At 38.4% G+C, this 19934-nt stretch overlaps 1 protein-coding gene across 6 annotated transcripts in view; it reads right to left on the bottom strand.

Annotated features, from left to right (window-relative positions):
* The window catches only part of TPK1 (thiamin pyrophosphokinase 1), a 296764-nt gene that overhangs the window by 61205 nt on the left and 215625 nt on the right, over positions 1–19934 (bottom strand). For 5 of the 6 annotated variants that reach the window (XM_015619881.2, XM_015619882.2, XM_015619879.2 and 2 more), the window contains one exon: positions 2049–2160. In XM_015619881.2, the coding sequence (XP_015475367.1) occupies positions 2049–2160 (112 nt within the window). Of the gene's footprint in view, positions 1–847; positions 949–2048; positions 2161–19934 lie in introns of all 6 variants that reach the window. The other variant, XM_015619880.2, reaches the window with a different exon arrangement.

Here is a 19934-nt window from a genome sequence, read left to right as displayed (position 1 = left end):
AATCAGAGTCTGAACAATAATCTTAATCAAAGGTTATTCTGCATTTGGATGAGTGAAAAGGTTAGCTCAAGTCACTTGGGCAAGAGAGGAGTTTCAGGTTGTAATGACCTTGATGTCTCAGACTGAGCTTCTTCAAGGAAGATCAGATCAATTTTTGGTTTTACAGATATATCTGTGATTAATATGAAGAAATAAATGAAAGAACTACAACCTGGGGGCAACATGAATATCAAGACAGAAAACAGCCTGTAACAGGATGTGATATATATACATCACTAAGAAAAACACTAATGGTCTGCTCTCTTTCCTCCTGGAAAATAACAGCAAAAAGGGTAGGGAGAAGCAGAGATGATGGTGTCATGCTAAGATGAAAGAAGCAGGAAAAAGTCACATAAATACTTTTTTGTCCCCCAGAAAAAAAAATAAAATATTAAACTAAGCGTATTAAAAATCCACATAGGTCCATGTCTTGTTACAACCAACACTTAAGAAACTGTCATCTTAACCCAGCCCTATAGAGAAAAAATATTTGCTGCCATTTCATCTCCCCCCTGCATCCTCCTCCAGCTGGCACAGCTGACTTGCAATCCCTCTCTCTTTAGGTTTAGCAGATCAGGCAATAATAACTTAGTAGTAATAAAGAAACAGAGCAGACAGACCATCCTTAAAGTTGATGGACCTTGTAAATCTGATGAAATTTATGGAATTAAACTGAAAAAATTCTGTTTTATCTGAAAAATGGCTTTTCAACTAATAAAAATCAGAAGAAAAGGCTGCAACTTCATTGCTTCATTTTGATTCACAGAATAGCCTTTTGCAATACAACACAGGATTCAAAGAGGCTTACTTCATCAACATGAGGCTGGTTTGAGCTTCTTGTACCTTATTCCGAAGGACAGAATGTTTTCTGAGAAATTACTACCTCAGTCCAATGGGTCACAGAAGTTGCTGGACAGCAGGAGATGAGCAGATGAAAATTCAGTATGTTATATGTCAACTGAATTTATATGTACAAATGAAAATATCTGACTCTTTTTCAAAATAAGGGAGTGTCTCTTATGCAATACATTCAGCTCTTCCAATCCAGTTTAAAAGGACAGAAATATTGCTAGCCAGACAACTCCTCATCTGGCATTTCTCCCACAATCCAAAACTAATGCCCTATTTATATCTTTTGTCATTAGAGAGCTACTAATGCCTACCACCACCTTAAGCTCTCAGTGGAACCAGCAGATGTTCTGCAGGATGGCACAGTGGGTCACTCACATCAGTTCTCAGCCAGTGAAGGCACTGCACTGCAGACTGTGAGAACAGCATGCCCTTCCTGCATGGAATGGCTCTAAAGCCTGGACATGTCAGTCAGACTGAGACTAGAGCCTCTCAATTACTGCTTTGCTCCCACTTAAGTTTCAATGAATCTTCATTGAAAATATCCCATTACTTTGCTGTGTAAATACATCCCAAATGACTCAGTGTGGGAGGAAGAGGCAGGAGGATGAAGGTTGTTTCAACTTTTTTTGTGTCATAAAACCTCCTTTCTCTACAGATAAATGTCCCTGGTTCTTAATCAAACGGACTCTTTTTTCTACTTTCAAGTAAGAAAAAGGATCTATTCATTCAGGGTTGAGAAACAGACAATACACATGAAGCAGTTTGGGTGAAGTGAGGTAGCTTTAATAATCTGTATCACATTATTATTTGTCTGTGGTAACTTTATGGCTTATAAGCAGGAGTTTAGACACTCGTGGCTTCTTCTCCCTGGAGGGCAATGTATCAAGATGATAATGTATCATGACCTCAACAAATGTTCTGTTTGAAGAGCACAATGACTCCCAAATGGAAAATGTGTCTTTGCCTGTGATATCTCAGGTTTAAACATATTTCTTTTGCTTTGTTTTTGTAAAAACCCCTTCATTTCAGAAAAAAAAATGGCCTGGCAGGGATTCCATGCCATGCTTCACCTCCAAACTTGCAAGGCCCTTCATCACTGCTGTAAATGTAGGGTCAGGACCACACCAAACCCACCGTCCCAGAGGCATCTCACTTACTGAGGTTCCACTTAAGGCCTGTCGTGGTCACACTCTCGCAGGGGTTCCCGATGGGGATGAGCCCACACCAGGAGCCCTCCAGTCCTGTGTCCACGTGCAGCTTGTGCTTGCCCTGCAAGACAGAAGTGTTTCTGGAGTCAGTGCTCGCCAGGCACCCAAATGGCATTTGGTCACAGACCTTGCAAACAAAAGAGGAGGTACTTGGAGACAGGTCCAGAATGTTCACCAAGGGCTCTGAAATATTTAGTTGCAGCAGGAAGTCAGGACGTTGATGTTTACAGGGGGAGGAGAGATGTATGCTTAGGTTCCAGACCTTAGGGCTTTCAAAAGCTTGTTTCTAGGCTTTTCTAAGCAGAATCTAGCTTGGCTCATTCTTCCCTGGCATTATTTGAACAGGCCCTTCTGTCAAAGCTAGGTTCTTTATTCCCATGAAATGAAAGCATCTTGACCCATTCACCCATTTTTTTCCTCATCTAAACAGCTGTGTTTCACTTAATAAACAGTGCTAGTCAAAGCACCACTGAAGCGCCTCAATTACTTTGTCATCTATAAAATTTCATGTATTTCTCCAGGCATGTACTATTCCCAGAAGGAGGAATACATGCAGAAACTTAACTAGTTGCTAGAGAAATTAATCCAAGTATTTAGAGTAACCTGCTTACACTAAGTAATGAAAAAACAGAAATTGAAACTTTTTTTTACATTCAAGATAAATTTATGTATTAACTAAAATATTCATGGGATGCAGAAGTAACAGCTATTAATGATTATGTTTTCATGATAAATCTCTTAATTAGCACTTACAGATCCTGTGTGAACATCCTATGAACAGTTACAAGGAAGAGTAGATAGTAGAAATTGTTAACAGAATGGAAAGGTGCTGAGTGTTACAGTTCTGGCACAATCTGTGTTCTAAGAAACTAGGAAAGTGTTTATGAAAACCATCTACAAGAAAGCAGCAAAAGAAACGTAGTGACAAGATCAGTGAAGAAATCATCTTCTGGTCTCTCCTACACAGATAATTTATTCCTTCAGATAAGCCTGGGCTTGTAGGAGAAGCTTAAGATTCTTTGAAATAGAGTTTTTTTTGTATTTTATTTTATTCTCTTGTGAATGCAGACAAGCAAAACTCTTGAGCACATCTTTTACACACAAACTCTTCATCACTGTAAATAAAATCAGATATGCCTATTTATGAATATACCTTTCATCAAAATAAAAGGGCTCTGAAGCCCTATGACTAGTCAGTGAATACTTTGTTAAGCAAGAAACCAAGGTTTTATACCAAAAGAAATGAAGAACAGTTAAACCATAAAACTCAGCTAAATGTCCCAAGCAGCAAAAACAATCTCACAAATTTTCTTAGGAGAACGCATTTAAGCTTTATTCTCCTGCCCTGTCTCATCCTATGCTCATTTCACATGCTCTTGCAAATACAAAGTCACTAGTTAGAAAGTCAAAACTGTAGGTGAAATATCTTATTGCTGAGACATTGATGTCTGAGGCATTCAACAGCTTCTCCAGTTAATGCCAAATGCATTATGAAGAAACAACTTCAATACATGTCATGCTCTCAGTTAACAAATGAACCTTGGAAAAGCTGTCAATTAGGGAATATCAGATTGCATAGCTTAAGCCTATTTGATTGTTTGCAGAGCAACAAGAAAACCAATCCAATATTATCTGTCTTCTCAGGGTGTCCAGCTTCACGTGGTGATGAGCCATGTTCATGGGTAGTGGTTGTGAATGCTTGCCTGCCAAATTCAGAGGTGTAACAAATTCAGGCTTGAGAAGCTTTTAGCTATGCAAAATGTCATGCCACTTCTCTCTCACAGCAAGGAGGGGGGAGGAAAGGGAGAACTACAAGAACAAGCTCTCTTGTTATGTGATTACGAATATTGTCGATAATGAAGCTGATGATGAACGAGAGATGAAGGGGTGGGACTGTCTGATCCCAATGAATGTACATACTGCTGCTCAGAGCTACTGGAAGAGAGGAGAAAACTCACCATATTAATCAATCAGCAAAGGAATATGAAAAGCAGATGAGAAAGTAGCTGGCCCCACAGAGAACCTGTTTAAATTCCACATTCTTAAAGTCTGTGTCTACCTACGATCAGGTTTGCATTTCCTATTTTATGACATTCTGGCCCAGCTTGCAGATAGGGAATTAATTCAGTAGAAATTTATGCAGAAAGCTGTCTTCCTGTGCTCATGAAATAAATCTTTAAAACAAAAGATGCCAGTACCAGAGGCTCACCAATATCTAGGATTTTATCAGGAGTCTTTCAGTGTCTGGTACTTCCAGAAAATCCCAGTCCCAGTGATTATGTGAGGACAATGATTTTCTTCCCTAAGAAAACATTTTATAGCACTCAGTTGTTAAGAAAAATTCCAAGCAGGGAGTCCAAAGAACTAAACCCAAGGCAGCAGGTGAACTGGAATATTGAAATGCAAATAATTTGTTTTAAAAAATCCTTTAAAATACCAGGCCAAACTTATGTTTTAGGGATTGGTTCAATAATGTATAAGAAGTCAGTTTCTAAGGCTTTTCTTTAAATAAGTCAATAAGGGATCTTAATATTATTGGGGATAGTGGAAGTAGAAAAGGGAAATGAATGTTGGGAAAAACAAATAAACAAATTACAAATAACCCACTCATTTTTGGCAAAAAAGGTTAATCAGTTGATGCATTTGTACAGTAAAGCTCTAAATTCAAAGCACTGTGAACCTGCCATGAGGGAAATTCAGTTCCCAAGCTTATCTCCAATTTTTTGAGTCTAGATCTCTCAACCGAGCAAGATGGAACTCATTTTTGCAGGAGGAAGGGAGGATCAGAGCTCGCAATTTGCAAATACAAGTAATAATTTGTTCTATTTAAATCTGTGTGATTAAAGGAATAATTATATACTGTCACTTAAAATATCAAACTGTTTTCAGTTTCTGCAGAACTCAAATTTCCAAAACTAGGTTTAAAAAGAAAACTGAACTTTCACTAAATAAATCCCTCCTTATATTTTTTTTCTTCCTCTGTAGGAGGTAACTGAAATATTTTCACATTTAACTTAAGAATCAAATATTACCATGTTTGAATGTTCCTGGTGATGAAGGAATGGCAAATAATACAGCTGCATTGATTTTTATCTTATTAAGTCAGTTTTGAAAAACATTGATCAATCTTCAGCATCGATTTTTTTCCTTCATTTTGTTTTGATGCTGGAAAATAAGATCAATTTTTGAGTCCAGCAATAAGAAGAAAATGTCAGAAGATATTTTTAAGAATGCTTTATCCACATAGGTTAAACTTTTCCTTTTGATTCTAATACCTTGTGTTATAAGAAAGCATTTAAGAAGTAGTGTTTAAATATACACCCACTCCAACACTGTTTTGCTGAGGAAAGACCTAAAGAGATGTTATTTGCCACATCTTGCTGAAATGAATAGAAGTCTGATTGCCAGGAATTCGTACACCTAACCCCATTCAAGGTTGTGAGATGCTAGAATCCTTAGTCAAAAATCTGCAAGCTGAAAGCACATGAACAGCATCAAGAGAAAAGCAGTAGCTTCTCTGCGTGCATGGATACCCCAGTACAGAGAAAATTACTTCTCCAAGTGCTTTTAAGACCATCTTGAATAGATGTGTGCAATAAATGTACACTCTAAAATAGATATCAAGGAACAAAATGTTATGAAAGAGAGACAGAATGGGGACTAATCTTCAGTAATGCATTCTGAAGGGATCTAAAGGAGAGAAACCTGGACCTTGTCAGGCAGAAACTGAACATTGAGGAGAGGCATAAAGTCAGTTAACAAGATTCTGGGGAAGGATAAGGAATTAAAATTAAGCTTTGGAAAACAAATTAAGAAAGATATAGTAAACAGGTCTTGGAAACTGCTGAATAACTAGGACATGTGAGAGGTAATGGGGAAGGAAAAGAAAAAGGAATGAGTTATCAGATTGAAGAACAAAAGCAAACTTACTCTGATTTAAAGAAATCAACTGAATAATTTCATTACTAGACACCATTGATTTTCTAAAAGGTGTACTTCCACCCGTGCTTGCTGTGAGATCTAGGACTACAGAGGAACAGGATTTCTTGAGATCTGGCCAACTGCTCTATGATACCTCCTTCACTACCTAGATCGTGTTTTCAATGATCTTCTGATAAAACATCTTTTTTTTGTACCAGCTTTATTTCTCTGATTACTCCATAGATGGCAGCACACACTTGAATGCAACAACAGCAGCAAAAAACTAAATACAGATGTCATAGCGTTACCCAGGGAAAAGGAAAAAAACACAATCTGTTTTAGTACATAAACATCTGGGTGAAGAAAATGGTATATAGAGAAAAGACTTAGGGAATGAGTGAAAATCAACACAATCACCAAAGACAGCAGCAGAGAGAAGGAAGAGAAGAGGAACAAGGATGAAACAAAGATGAGAACATTTATGTTTAAAATCAAATATGACTGGCAATAAAGTAAAAACAAAGTTCCAGAAATATTTCTACTAATCATTAGTTGTGTAAGAGCTTGACTTAACAATAATAAAAGCTTTTAGGCTGAGATTTTGAGCAAGATAAATACAGCCAATTTTTCTAAAAGGATGTACTTAAGAAGAGTCATTTTGTTATAAGCCTAAAATATCATCGATTGTCTTTTCACATAAATACACATAGTGCCGAGTTGCTATTATGTGAACGCTATTCAGAGAACATTTTCTGACCAAACCAGGCTTTTGGATGCTGTTGAAAATAAAAGTATCCACAGTTCCAGCAAAAACATGTACGTCTAAAAGCTCTCATATGTCATATCAATGACTGCTTAAACACATAGAGAAAAATAAACAAATTAATTATGCTTCAAAATAATACTGAAAACTGTTGGACCCAGTCGTGCCAATCCCTCCTATCAAAGTTTGTATTGTTCCTGTGCTGAAATGGATAGACTTCAGCAAATCAGTTATTTTCAAGATACAGCCCTACAAAGGCTACCCTTCAAGGGGAACACTTAGTAAAAGAATGACTTTACAGTGAATAAAATCCCAGGCAAGAAAGACAGAATGTATTGTAATCATTATTAGACCCAATTAATGAACACATCTGTTTCAAACCAATTTATGATAAGGGTACAGAAGGAAATCCCTGTGGAGGTGAGTGCCAGTAAACTGCAAAGAGTTACTATACCCTGAGGTTATACATTTAAATGGTGGCTACTGTATATCGAATGTACAAATTACCCACAGACAGCAAACTATTCCAGAATTTCACACAATCACACTGGAACATCCTCTGCAGTCCTAGCAAAAACCAGCCTGAGTGAACACTTCCCGTGTCACTGAGCACGGGGAGTGAATCCCTTGTTTGCCCATCACTTGTTGCATGAGCATGAGCTGTGAAACAGCTCTCTTCCTTCTGCAGTCCAGGCTATTTGTGTGGCAAAGCCCCAGCAATCACACGTGCAAAAAAGGTGAAAGTTTACTTCCCTCAGAATACTGCAAGCAGTTAAGAGTGCCAGCAGCATGTGCTAACATGCACACAAGTAAAGGGATGAAAACATTTTTTTAACCTAAAAAGATATCTGGGAATACAAAAGCTACTTTAAAAGGGAGTTTCATTCGTTTAAATCCTTTTCACAGACATATCTTAAAGATTGACAAATGCAGTAAATACTAATTCTTGTTCTACTCTGAACACCACCAAAAAGAGAAACTTCCCACTTGTAAATGAGATTCCACAATATTTTCTCCAGTTTTCCACAAATCAGTGCAAAATACACCACAAAGACAGAGTGAAACTACAATAAGTAAGAAGTCCCCGGTCCTTTTCTAAATTCAAACAGGCCTTAGACTGGCCCAGTATGACATTTTATCCTTGAGCTTGTGCATTTGATGCCCTATCCTCAGCAGGCTCATCATTATAGGCTTAATTAGCATTTTTAGTGATGCCTTAAAAAAATCAGAACCATTTTCTTTATATCCATTTATGAGACTACAGAGTATAATAGATTGCAGATAAGAGTGAAAAGTAGACAAGCTGCTGAAGATTTCATATTGCCTGTATAATTATTATGCAGTGTTGCAGTTAAATTGTCAGCCTAGAGGGGCCTTTACTAAGGGCACTAATACTCTGCAATTCCTAAGTGATAAAAAATACAGCATAATCTTTCTCATTATGAATCAGTTCATAATAAATTTAGTGTCACTGCCCTTCCTTTTTTGTGTATTTTTACAGGGGAAGAGTCTATAGGATCCCTTCTATCTAAACTATATTATCTTATTTTTCTGGGTATTAGAGAAGTGTGAGAGTTAATTTAAAAGACAGGATAATGTTCACCTAACTTGTAGCAAGAAACAATTTCTTCTTATCACTGAATCGCTGAGTGTTACTGGAAGGCACCTTATGCTATGCAAGAATTCATAAAATTCAAATCTATTTATCTGTTCCCAGGAGTCTTTTTTGACAAACTGGCAAATCTCTGTAGCCCTCCTACTTCCAACTCTCACTTGGAAATCTTCTATACTGCATAAATAAGAAGAAGAATCAACAGGCTGCTGGTCAACACCTTTTAGTTTCTTGTACTTCTCAATCGTGTACTTCTCAAGCCCTACGATAACATTTTTTTTTTAATGTTTTATACAATGGCAGCAAATCATGAGCCCACAAATCCTCTCATATACCATCATCCTTTTAGTAGAACTGGCTTCATATTTGGAGGTTTCATGCTAGGATTAGGGGTTTCATAAAAGCCTGGCCTCTATAATTTCTTCAGTGCAAACAAACTGATGAAGAGAATTCCTTTCATTGAGTGGGAGAATCTCACAAATGCTCTGTTCTCCCTTTCATTTCTGACTGTAACTTTCATATACCTTGAGGCAAGAAAGACAGAGGCTGGAAGTAGCAAAGAATGAACTTGAGAGACAATTTTGCATTCCTTCTTGATCTCTGCTACAGGAAGAAATAATTTGCTGTTATTATATTCATTGACCTAGGATAAGAAACCATATCTACTTTCAGTAGACAGGAAAATGGCTTCTGCTTTATAACAGCAGGCTTTGAAGACAGATCTGGTGCTAGCAATGACTGACTGCTCCTTTCTACAATGATTGATTGACTGACTTCTTTCTACACCTGTGAAATTCAAAGGCATGTTGCTCAGGTCAAGAAGAACAAATATAATTAAAGGAAATTCAAGCTGGCCATTCAAATATATAATTTTTTATCCCACCTCCCCTGCCCCCCCCATTTTTTTTTCTCATGTATAGCTCAGTAGTCAGCTGGAGTTGACTACTTTCACAAAAATCCATTATTTTGTTGAAGGGCATGGTGGGGGAATGGAATATTGCTCAGACCTTCACTTTCCTCCATTATGAGACACACTTGGAAAGGGGTGGGAAGTTTATTTGCAACAGCCACTTTGTAATGGATATAGCTCCAGTCCCCTTGCATTTCATTACAGATTTATCCATGTAATCACTGTCATCAGTGACAGATTTGGCACTCAGAATACAGAGAAATATTCACAAGCACACTAAAATCATTCAAAATAGGCCAACCTGAGTCCTAAATATTTGACAGGGATTTCTTACCATAAGCAAACACAGTCAGCATGGCATCTTTTCTCACAGGAATTTGCATTCTGAATGTGTGTTTCCAGCATCACATATGTCATCCCAGTTATAATTCTGAGAGAGCATCCCAAAAGAATCAAAGCTTATTTAAATACCAAAAAGGAAGAAACTGCATTGTATAGCAGGCAATAAAAGAACAAAATACTCATGACATTTACCTTTTGTTTTCCTTAGACTTACATGGAGGACCTCTTATATTCCCCAAATGAGTATTTAAAATTATTAACATGTTGATAGCATACTCACCCTTTGCATGAAATGGTTAAGTAATAAATTTTTGGTGCACTGACAGAAAAAAACCAACCAAGTTGCCAGCCTGGGATATTAAGAGAGAAGACTTCAGCTACTCAAGGAGAATGTCCCCTGTGAATCTGCTTTGAAGGGCTCAGGGGATCAAAAGTGCTGGTCATTTGTGGACACTGACACAGTAAAGTGACCAGTCATATCAGCTGAATGTTTGTAAGTCTATGGTGCCTGATGTGATTAATCCTGGAGTACTGAAGGAGAAAGCAGATATTATGGAAAGACCTTTTTAAGTCATCGACCAAAGATCTTGGAAGCCTGCTTACATCCCCACTGACTGGAAACCAGCCAACACTCATCTGATTTACAAGTGGGGCTTGAAGGAAGCTCCAAGAAACTCCAGATATGTTAGACTAACTTCAGTACCACTTGCAAGGATTATGGAGAGGATCCTACTGGGTGCTATTGTTTAAAAAGCAATCCAATCATCAAGCCAAGTCAACAGGAATTCAGAAAGGGAAAGTCCTGTCTAATTTGATACCCTTCTATGATAAGGTTACCTGCCTGCTGGATGAAGGGAAGATAGTGGATGTAGTTCTGCTGGATTTTAGTACAGTTTTTAATATTGCCCCTCCCAGTATCCTTCTGGACAAGCTGTCCAACTGGCATGAGCAGCTAGATGTGCACTGGGTGAAGAACTGGCTGAAGGCCAGGTTTAAGGGGTCGTTGTGCATGGATCTACATCTGGCTGCTGGCCAGTGACCAGCAGTGCTCTTCAGGGTGCAATTCTAGGGCCAGTTCTGTTCAATGTTTGTATCAATGACCTGGATACAGGAGCTGAATGCACAGTCAGGAAGTCTGCAGAGAAAACCAAACTGGGAGGTGGCTGTCTCAGGGGACAGGAGGCCTTGCAGGGGTGTCTGGATAGACTAGAGCATTGGGCAATCACCAGTGGCATGAAAATGAACAAGTGCAAATGCTGGATTCTGCACCAGGGATGGAGTAATGCTGGACATGAGGCATGTGGCTGGAGAGCAGCTGTGCAGAAAGGGATCTGGGGGTGCTGGTTGGCAGGAGGCTCAACAAGAGTCAGCAGTGTGTGCCCTGGCAGCCAGTGGGGTAAACCTCAACCTGGAATGCACCAAACTCAGCATCACCAGCTGGTCAAAAGAGGTGATTGGTGATCACCTCTGTATTTAATGCTGGTGCAGCCCCATCTTGAGTAGCAGTTTGATTTAAGAAGGATGTGAAGATACTTGAATGTGTCCCAAGGAGGAAGCCAAGATGGCAAAGGGCACAGCACACACACGTTCTTGAGGATTCTGAGTTTGTCTGCTTTGGTGAGAAGGAGGCCAAGTGGCCACCTCACTGCTCCCTACAGCTTCCTGAAAAGGGGCAGCTGAGAGGGAGGTGCTGAGCTCTTCTCCCTGGTACCCAGTCCTAGGACATGTGGGAACAGCTAAAAGGTGCATCCATCAGACAAGGCTCAGACTTTTACATAAGCAAACATCTTCCTTACGCAAAGGGTAGCGAAACCTGGAACAGACTTCCTGCAGAAGTGGTCAGTGCCCTGTGCTTGTCAGTGTTGAAGAGGCATTTGGACAATGCCTTTAAAGCCATGCTTTAACTCCTGGTCAGTCCTGAAGTGCTCAGGAAGTTGTGACTAGGTGCTTGTGTGGGTCCCTTCCAGCTGTTCTATTGTGTTCTATGAAATTCTTTCAATTTACTCTCTGGGAATAAAATAGAACTTGAACCCATGAAACAGGGCACAACAGCAGAACAAGTCTATACCAAATACTAAGTATTATAATGCAAGATGATAAAAACTGATACAAAAAACATAAAATGGGGGTCAACAGAATGGCATTGCTGTTAAAACTCACAGCTCACCCTCACAAAAGCAGAAAGGCTGGAACAAGTAATGCTGCCTATTTAGACCCTTTGACTCATACATATTGCATTTTCTGTATATAAAAGTTTTCAGTCTCTTGCACACAATAGAAAGTCAGGATGCATCTGCTGAAAAAGGAACTGAACCTTCCCATAAAACAGCAATTTGCTAGGTCAAACCTCTTTATAGGCTTTATTAATGAGATAGAAGAATAAAATACCTCACAAAAGTATCAAAAAGAAATAAAAAACAATCAAGAAAGAAAACATATAGCCAAATACTTGAAAAATCTAGGAGCTAAACCATCAATTTCAAGCTATTTATTTATTTATTAAATTTTTTATTTATTATATATTTATTTATTTAATTAATTATTTATTACACTAGTAATAAACTTAATACATAATCAAGGATTGCTTAATGAATTAGGTGAATTACTCTTGCATACTGGATTTCTTGCCATCCTAAACTTCTCTAGTTACATATCCCTCTTGGAAAGCATGTAATTTCATGGCTACTCCTGCTTCATGAAAGAGGATGCTGTTGGATTAGTACTAGGAGAGAATAGAAATCAAGACATCAAAGATTTCAGAATAAAACCCCTTTTGCTTGCCTCTATTGGTTTAGCATGACCTGGTTTGGGCAGAGGAGAAGCTACAGGGGTGGCTTCTGTGAGAAGCTGCTGGAAGTCCATGATGGTATTTGATGAGTAATCTGTCCAGGTCCTTATCCCAAGCCATGAACCCTTCATTATATTTTTGTCTCCCATGTCCAGCTGCAGAAGGGAGAGGGAGAGAGACTTTGGTGGATTCCTGGCATCCTGCCAGCATCAACCCACTACACCTGCCTGGAACCATTACCAGCCACAAAAGTGAATCTTGTAGACCATAAGAACTCACAGAATGGGCCAGGTTAGAAAGGACCACAGCTGGTCATCTGGTCCTACCTCCCTGCTCAAGGAGGGTCATCCTCGAGCACATGGCAGAGGATTGCATCCAGACAGTTCTTCAATATCTCCAGTGAGGGAGACTCCACAAGCTCTCTAGGTGATCTGTTCTAGTATTTGATCACCCACACAGCAAAGAAGTTTGCTTCTGTATTCTGGTGGAACTTTCTGTGCATCAGTTTATGTGCAAGTAATATTCCTCTAAGAAGTCTACACAGTAGCGAGGAAAGATGTTGAAAAATTCTTTTAGCTTTAGTGTATAATCCCTATACTTATAATTAATGCTTAATTTTGTGCCATACGGTGCTTAGTACGAATACCAGAGATTAATGTGGCCTTGTGCTAACTTTCTACATCTGTGACCAATAACAGGCAGGCAATGCTTCCTTATTTCCTTTTATTTGTGATCAATATGTACCAGTAGATATCTTAGTTTTTAGAAAAAGGATTGGGTGTCACACAATGATAAAGGAAATACATTTCAACATGATCCCGTATTTGAAATAGTCTCAAGGAGAAAAGATTCATCAGAAGATCCAGAATTGTATTCAAACATGTCCATGGAAATAATTAGCATACATGCATGGACTGAGGAAATGTGATGAATATGTTTTAGTTTCAGGAATATAACCTGGTCTGTTAAGTTACTAGGCATGCACGCTTTGAGGAGAATTCCTCATGCATCCAGTACTGCCAATAGTAATGTTGTCTCTCTGACCTAGTAAATTGGTTGGAGAGTTTCTCAGTTCCTGGTGACACTGTTGCCTCTTGTCCTAGTGCTTGGCACCACCAAGAAGAGCCTGGCTCCATCTTCTACACATGCTCCCTTCAGATACTTATAGACCTTGATAGAGCACTGCTGGCCCCTGAACAGTTTGTTATCCACCAGGACCCACAGGTCCTTCTCCATTGAGCTGCTTTCCAGCGGTTTTGCCCCCAGCCTGTGATGGTGCAGGGGGTTATTCTTCCCCAAGTGCAGGACCCTGCAATTGCCTTGAATTGTTGAATTTCAGACAGTTCATCTCTGCTCATCTTTCCAGCCTTTTAAGATCCTTCTGAAGGGCTGCACAGCCCTCTGGAGTACTGACCACTTCTCCCAGCTTTGAGACATCACTGAACTTGCTAAGGAGGCATCTCTCCCTTCATGCCAGTCACTGATGGATAAGTTAAACAGTTCTGTGCCAGTACTGAACCTTGGAGACACCACTAGTGATAGGTCTCCAAACAGACCCTGTGCAGTGCCACAGAGATTAATCCAGAGATTACAGCTCTCTAGAATCTGCTGCTCTGTTCTCAATTGATCGCACTGTCCACTCATCCAATCCACACTCCCTGAGTTTGTCTGTGAGGATGCTGTGAGAGACAGAGTTGAAAGCCTTGCTGATGCCAAGGTAGACAATATCCACTGCTCTCCCCTCATCCATCCAGGTACTGGTCTCATCATAGAAGGACATCAGCTTGGTCAAGCAGAATTTCCCTATAGTGACATCCATGTGGATAGACATGGTCTCCAAAATGAGGTGCTCCATCGCTGGTCAGTTGTCCCCTGGATCCTCCTTCTTGCCCTTTTTTGAAGACCAGAGTGACTTGTTCTTACTTCCAGTCCTCAGGCATCCCTTCTAATCTCCAGAGTCTTTCAAAGATGATTGTTATGGTGTCTGCCAGCTCTCTCGGCACTCATGGATGCATGCTGTCAGGTTCTATGAGCTTGTGGATGTCAAGCTGGCCTAGGTGTTCTTTAACCCAACCCTCCTTGACCAAGGGAAAATTTCTGCTGCTAAAAAATGTATTGTCTACAACAAATGTCTGACAACTACACATGGTATGAAAAGGAATTTGAAGGTGCATTTTTGTCTGGTTTTAAAAGAGCTAGCTAATTCTTGGGAACAGGAAGGGGAAAAGGTGTCTGGCAAATCTTCAACAGTGGAGACTTAGTATCCTCTTAAAAATAGGTGTCTATTTTCTATTGTTGATTTCGGATGCTCAAATATTACCCACGTAACTCCTCAACTTAAATTGCACATTATGATGAATGAAATGCAATACATACAGGTATAATAATTTCATCTTTGTGTATACTTATGAACATTTCATAAGCCAAATTTCATGCACTGAGAATTATTTATGATAACAGCTGTCTTCATTATTAAAAATCAAGTAAGCTTGGTCATCTGTCAATGTACCTATTTGTTCATGTCTCCATCTAATTTATGGGAAAAAATCTAAACCTACTTTCTTCCTTGTCCTGTCACAAAAATCTTTGTTAAAAGATTTTTGTCTGTCTTTCTTATAAGACCCCTTATGTATGGAAAACACCAGAAGAAAGTCTCACCAGAGCCTTCTCCATGGAGAGCTGAACAACCCCAACTCTCTGCCTTTTTCATAGAAGACATATGTAGAAAGCCATCTAGCTCAATATGATCTGAGAATGTCTAATGAGGAAGAAAGTTTTGAAAAAAACTTTTTTCTCCAAACCATTTGAACCCCATTTTTTAAAAAATTAATACACAACTAAATCACCACTGATTTTGTGAGGACTCTGTAAAATCACAGCAATGAGAAAATAAAAAAAGTTCATTACTCCCAAGTTTTTCCCAACTTTTTATTTCAGAAGATCAGGTTAATACTATCTGGAGTATATTGCAGCATTCACTTCATTCATTGAGTTTCAATAGAAGCGCCTCTAAAAAAAAACAAACCAAAAAACCAAAAAAACCCACCTAAATATTTAAATGTGTTATCTTAGATTTTGAAACAAGCAGAAATAAATATTGCTGGTTCAAAATAAGCAGCCCTTGTGCAGACACTCATGTTCACATACAGGATTTGCAGAGGGACCTTTTCCAGAATCAGGGCAAGCAGAAATTACGGTTTCTTACAAATGAGAAGCTCAGGACTCGAAGCTCTTCTGAAAGATTTTTATGATGTGCATCTTAGTCCCTCCCTGATCCCCAGCTGCTCTTCCTACTGAGCAAAGCCTTAAGAATCTGCTTCTTAACAGCCACAACTCGAGAACAGCTGTAGAGACACCTACAGTGGTGCACTGGAAGGAGAGTCACATAAACCTCCAGATGAAGAAACAGCCACGTTCATGGCTGTTTTCTTCAGGAGGTTTTGGGAAAGAGGTCAGACTCAATCCTGACGGGCCAGAGTGGGAAATATTCCTGTATGCATTTCTGGGCCATTGCTGGCTGCATTACACCACTTTGAGAGTTGGGGACATGGAACCATCATCAGGAAGCCTTTGCACTGAGGGGACCAAGATGAGTTCCAGCAGCTCCTGCCACAGGCCAGACTCTGCACAAGCACAAAGCAACAAGACACTTTCCCATTTAAAACAGAAGTTAAAGCCCTACCGTAGAGACACAAGACAGGAACTGACCTTTAAAAGGTAGCTGTCAATCACCACAGCACTACAAAACCTTTCAATGGATGTCTCTCCAAAGAGTTAACAATCCCTGTATGGCACTTCAGGAGGGCTGAACACAGATAATTATCCACATGTGTTCTGGCTACAGGGCCCCACATGTGTTCTGGCTACAGGGCCAAGCATAGCGGCAGGATGAAACCAGAGATAAATTATCTGAAGAGAAATCATCCATTTCTTCTGGGGTGTTTTGGACTTTATTAGCAAGAAACCAAATGGAGACAAATGCAGAGTTTCAGACTTTGTTTAAGACTGTACTGGTTCGTCAATACGGCCGAGAAATATTAAGCACATCAGACTTTTAAAATGCCCTCAAGACAAAGAGAGAAACATACGATGTTTTAAAATGTAATTCACCTTGACTGATGGGGAAAATAGTATGTTTTTCTTAGCAGACAATAAAACAGGCACTCCAGATTTCTTTTGGAAGTGAATGGAAGACAACCCCTCTCTAACCTGGTATTACTCTAATGAAACACTCATCCACAGAATAAAACCTATACATTGAATCAGTGTAATCATTTTAAATAGTAACAACACCCTTGGTTAGCTACCTGAGGACTACTTGTTTAGACAATTACTGAATATCTAGAGTAGTTGAAATGTACAAGGAGGTTTTATATGGACACTTTGTGAAAGAATATTTAAATATAAATAATATTAATAAATAAGGTAAGTTAATTTGGCTTTGCTTTAGCATGGTTAATGCCAAAATAGTTAGCCAATATGTTCTCTCATTCACTACGGGCTGCACACTTCTGTATATTCTACAATGCTACTGATCTAAATTACTTTTGATATTTGAGCTTAATTTAGAAAATATATCTTGTTAAGTCCCCAAAACTGTGTAATTTCAATAATTAATATGAGACATTAATGGAGATCAATTTATTAGTACTTTTTTTTTTAAATGAAATTCATCAGAAGTCAAATCCGAGATTACATATAAGAGGAAATGTTAGTGTGCAGACAATAAATCTGTATGTGCTTGTCTTAGCTTGCAGATACAATGAGTTTTGGAAAATAATTATTTATGACTATGTTCAAATGTAAACAACTTGTACATAACATTACGAATATTCTTGGCCTTCATCTCCACTTTACACCACAAAACTGTAGCTTGACTTTTTGGGATAAAAAGAAATAAAAAACCAAACAAACAGGTCTGTCTTCTAAATCTGTACAGTCTGTTTTTCTCAATTTCTCCTTCTCTTCCTTTCTTAGGATAGTTTCAGGAGAGCCACTTATCAGCCTCAAGGTCTAATAAATTCTGTTTTAACATGAGTTTCCTGTTAACTTAACAGAAAACATTATTTCTGACGAAGGTGAGTCACTGCTGTCTTATCAGTAGTGGTTGGTGAGGAAACCATTTTACCTGTTTGCTCTCAGCCACCAACCTATGACTCCTCAGAAGTCCTGAAAATGCCAAGAGGGCATCAAAACTCACTGAATTTTCATTTTCTTCATTCAAATACTTCTCTTGTCTCCTGGTAAAGACACTGTAAAAGTCCATGAATATACATATCTGTTTAACTGCATCATTCCTGTTTTCACATCTTAAGTACCATGCTAAATTTTAACCAAAAGTCCACAAATCTTCAATTTTATGGTAGTGAAACTGGAGATGCGGATATTTCCCCCATCTACTTTATGTCAGTCTAACTGGAGGCTTGCACTTAGATTTTATGCAGAAAAAAAACCCAAAACAAAGAATTCAGATGTCTGAAATGCTTCCCATTATAAATACATACAGACAGGAGAAAATTCAGACCTGACTGTTAAGTAAGACTAGAGAATTTAAAGCAGAGTTTTATTGGGGCATCAGAAGTTTTGGGGCAGCAGAACTTTCATCCAACTGGAGTAAAACTGATGTCAAACAAAAATGATAAAGCTTTTGAGAATTTAAATAAGAGTGAGAAAGAAGGCTGACAGGTGCTAAAGAGCACTCAGGTCAGACAAAGACATCTGCCAGAAACTTCAACAACATAAAAGTAACTTTGAATCCAGTAGTGAAGAAAAAGACAAAAAATTAGAGTTGAAATGAAGCTGAAATCACAGAAGTAATTTCCATAGAGAAAAACATGCATCAGGATTTTAAAATGTCCATTAGCATTATAATGAATTTAAATAAAAGTACACCTACATGTGATGCCATTTTGGCATGTATAAAATAAGAGAAAACATGAAGGGGCTAAAGCTTTAAAACAGAAAAAGCTGTAAAGTAGAAATATACATACTAATGGGGTTTTACTATTGATAATGCACTGTATGCTTACTGTAATATTTTTTTATTATTTTTTTTAATACTGTGGACTGTCTCCACACTGGGATCCACAGTGACTTGAGCACACACAGAAAATTCCTTCTCAAGAAAATTTTACTGGAAGATCTTGTCAGAAGAGCACCTAAAGGTCTACCTACTAATGGGCATTCACAGAATCACAGACCCAGACTAGGACGAGACTGAAAGAAAACCCTGAAAAGTGTGCAGCGTAGACATCAGACACCACAAAGTACTTCAGTACTAAGAGCCTCCTTCTACTGGTCTGCACTGCTTTTTATCAGAGATACAGGGTCTGGAAAGGTCTAAAACAAGAGTGATAATAGAGGGCAACACAATATGTCTCCATAGAAAGTGGCAAACTATTACATTCAGCAAGATTTTGGAAAGCAAATTCTTGAAACAACTTGCTGTCCTTGGCAACAATTTTTAAATGCTGTACAGTCATATGATATATTCTATGAATCCTATTGTTTTATCTTAGTATTTTTTACAGAAAACAGGAATGCAACGAAGTTTCACCTTAGGATAAATTATTCTTGAGCAGTTACTTATTATTATATGATGGAGAGATGAACAACTGTAAAGGTTTTACTTTTTAACTCTAGACAAAAAATATTGGCTCAGCAGATCTCAGATAAATTCTGTATCTAAACAATTTGGTTCTGTCTGTTTGGAAGGACCTGTCACTCTCTGGAAGTGACTCTCTTGAGGAAGAGGGGCACTTTGGAGAAGCTGTTGGTTAAGGAACCTTCTGAAGGTATTTCCAAATATAGGTCTGTCACCACCAGAGAAGATTTAGGCTAAATGTTTGACAGAATTAGAAACAGTAAACAGTCCACCCTCCCCAGAATTCAACCTTCTCAACACAAAATTTAAGAAAATGCACCATTTTGTGACTTATAAGTTAATGAATCCAATTCACATATTTGGTTTCTGCTCCATTTGCTCTGCTCTCATCCTCTTCATGTAAACAACTTTCTTCCCCCCACCAAAAAAGTGAAATTCAAAAATATAATGGCACTCAGAAAAACCTACAGTAATACATCATTAGATCTGCAATCTTTTTGCTGCACAAGGTGGTTCCCCTCAAATTTATTACTAAAGGTGTACATGGCTACTAAGACATGCTACAAAAAGCAACCGTAGTAGTCTTACCTACAAGTGTATATACAGATTTAAATTATACAATTACTATCATTCTACATTCCAAGTTTAACAAAGGAACCAATAAATAATCAGATTAAAGAATAAATAAAGAACTTCTTGTTTACTAAACTTCTACCCTCTTCTTTTCTCCTGAATTATAACTGTATGTGTTTCAAACACAGCACACATAGTACTGACTTGTTCTAGAAACAAACACATTTTTCTCTTAGAAAATGGTTATACCTATGTGCAGGGGAAGACAAAGTCAAATATGGTGCAATCGGAAAGTTCAAATCCAATCTTAAATCCAAGCTTT

The sequence above is a fragment of the Parus major genome, chromosome 2, assembly GCF_001522545.3.
Source record: "Parus major isolate Abel chromosome 2, Parus_major1.1, whole genome shotgun sequence".
In the NCBI taxonomy this organism is placed as follows: Eukaryota; Metazoa; Chordata; class Aves; order Passeriformes; family Paridae; genus Parus; species Parus major.
Note: the sequence above shows the minus strand (reverse complement) of the source record. Positions and strands in the feature narration are given on the sequence as shown.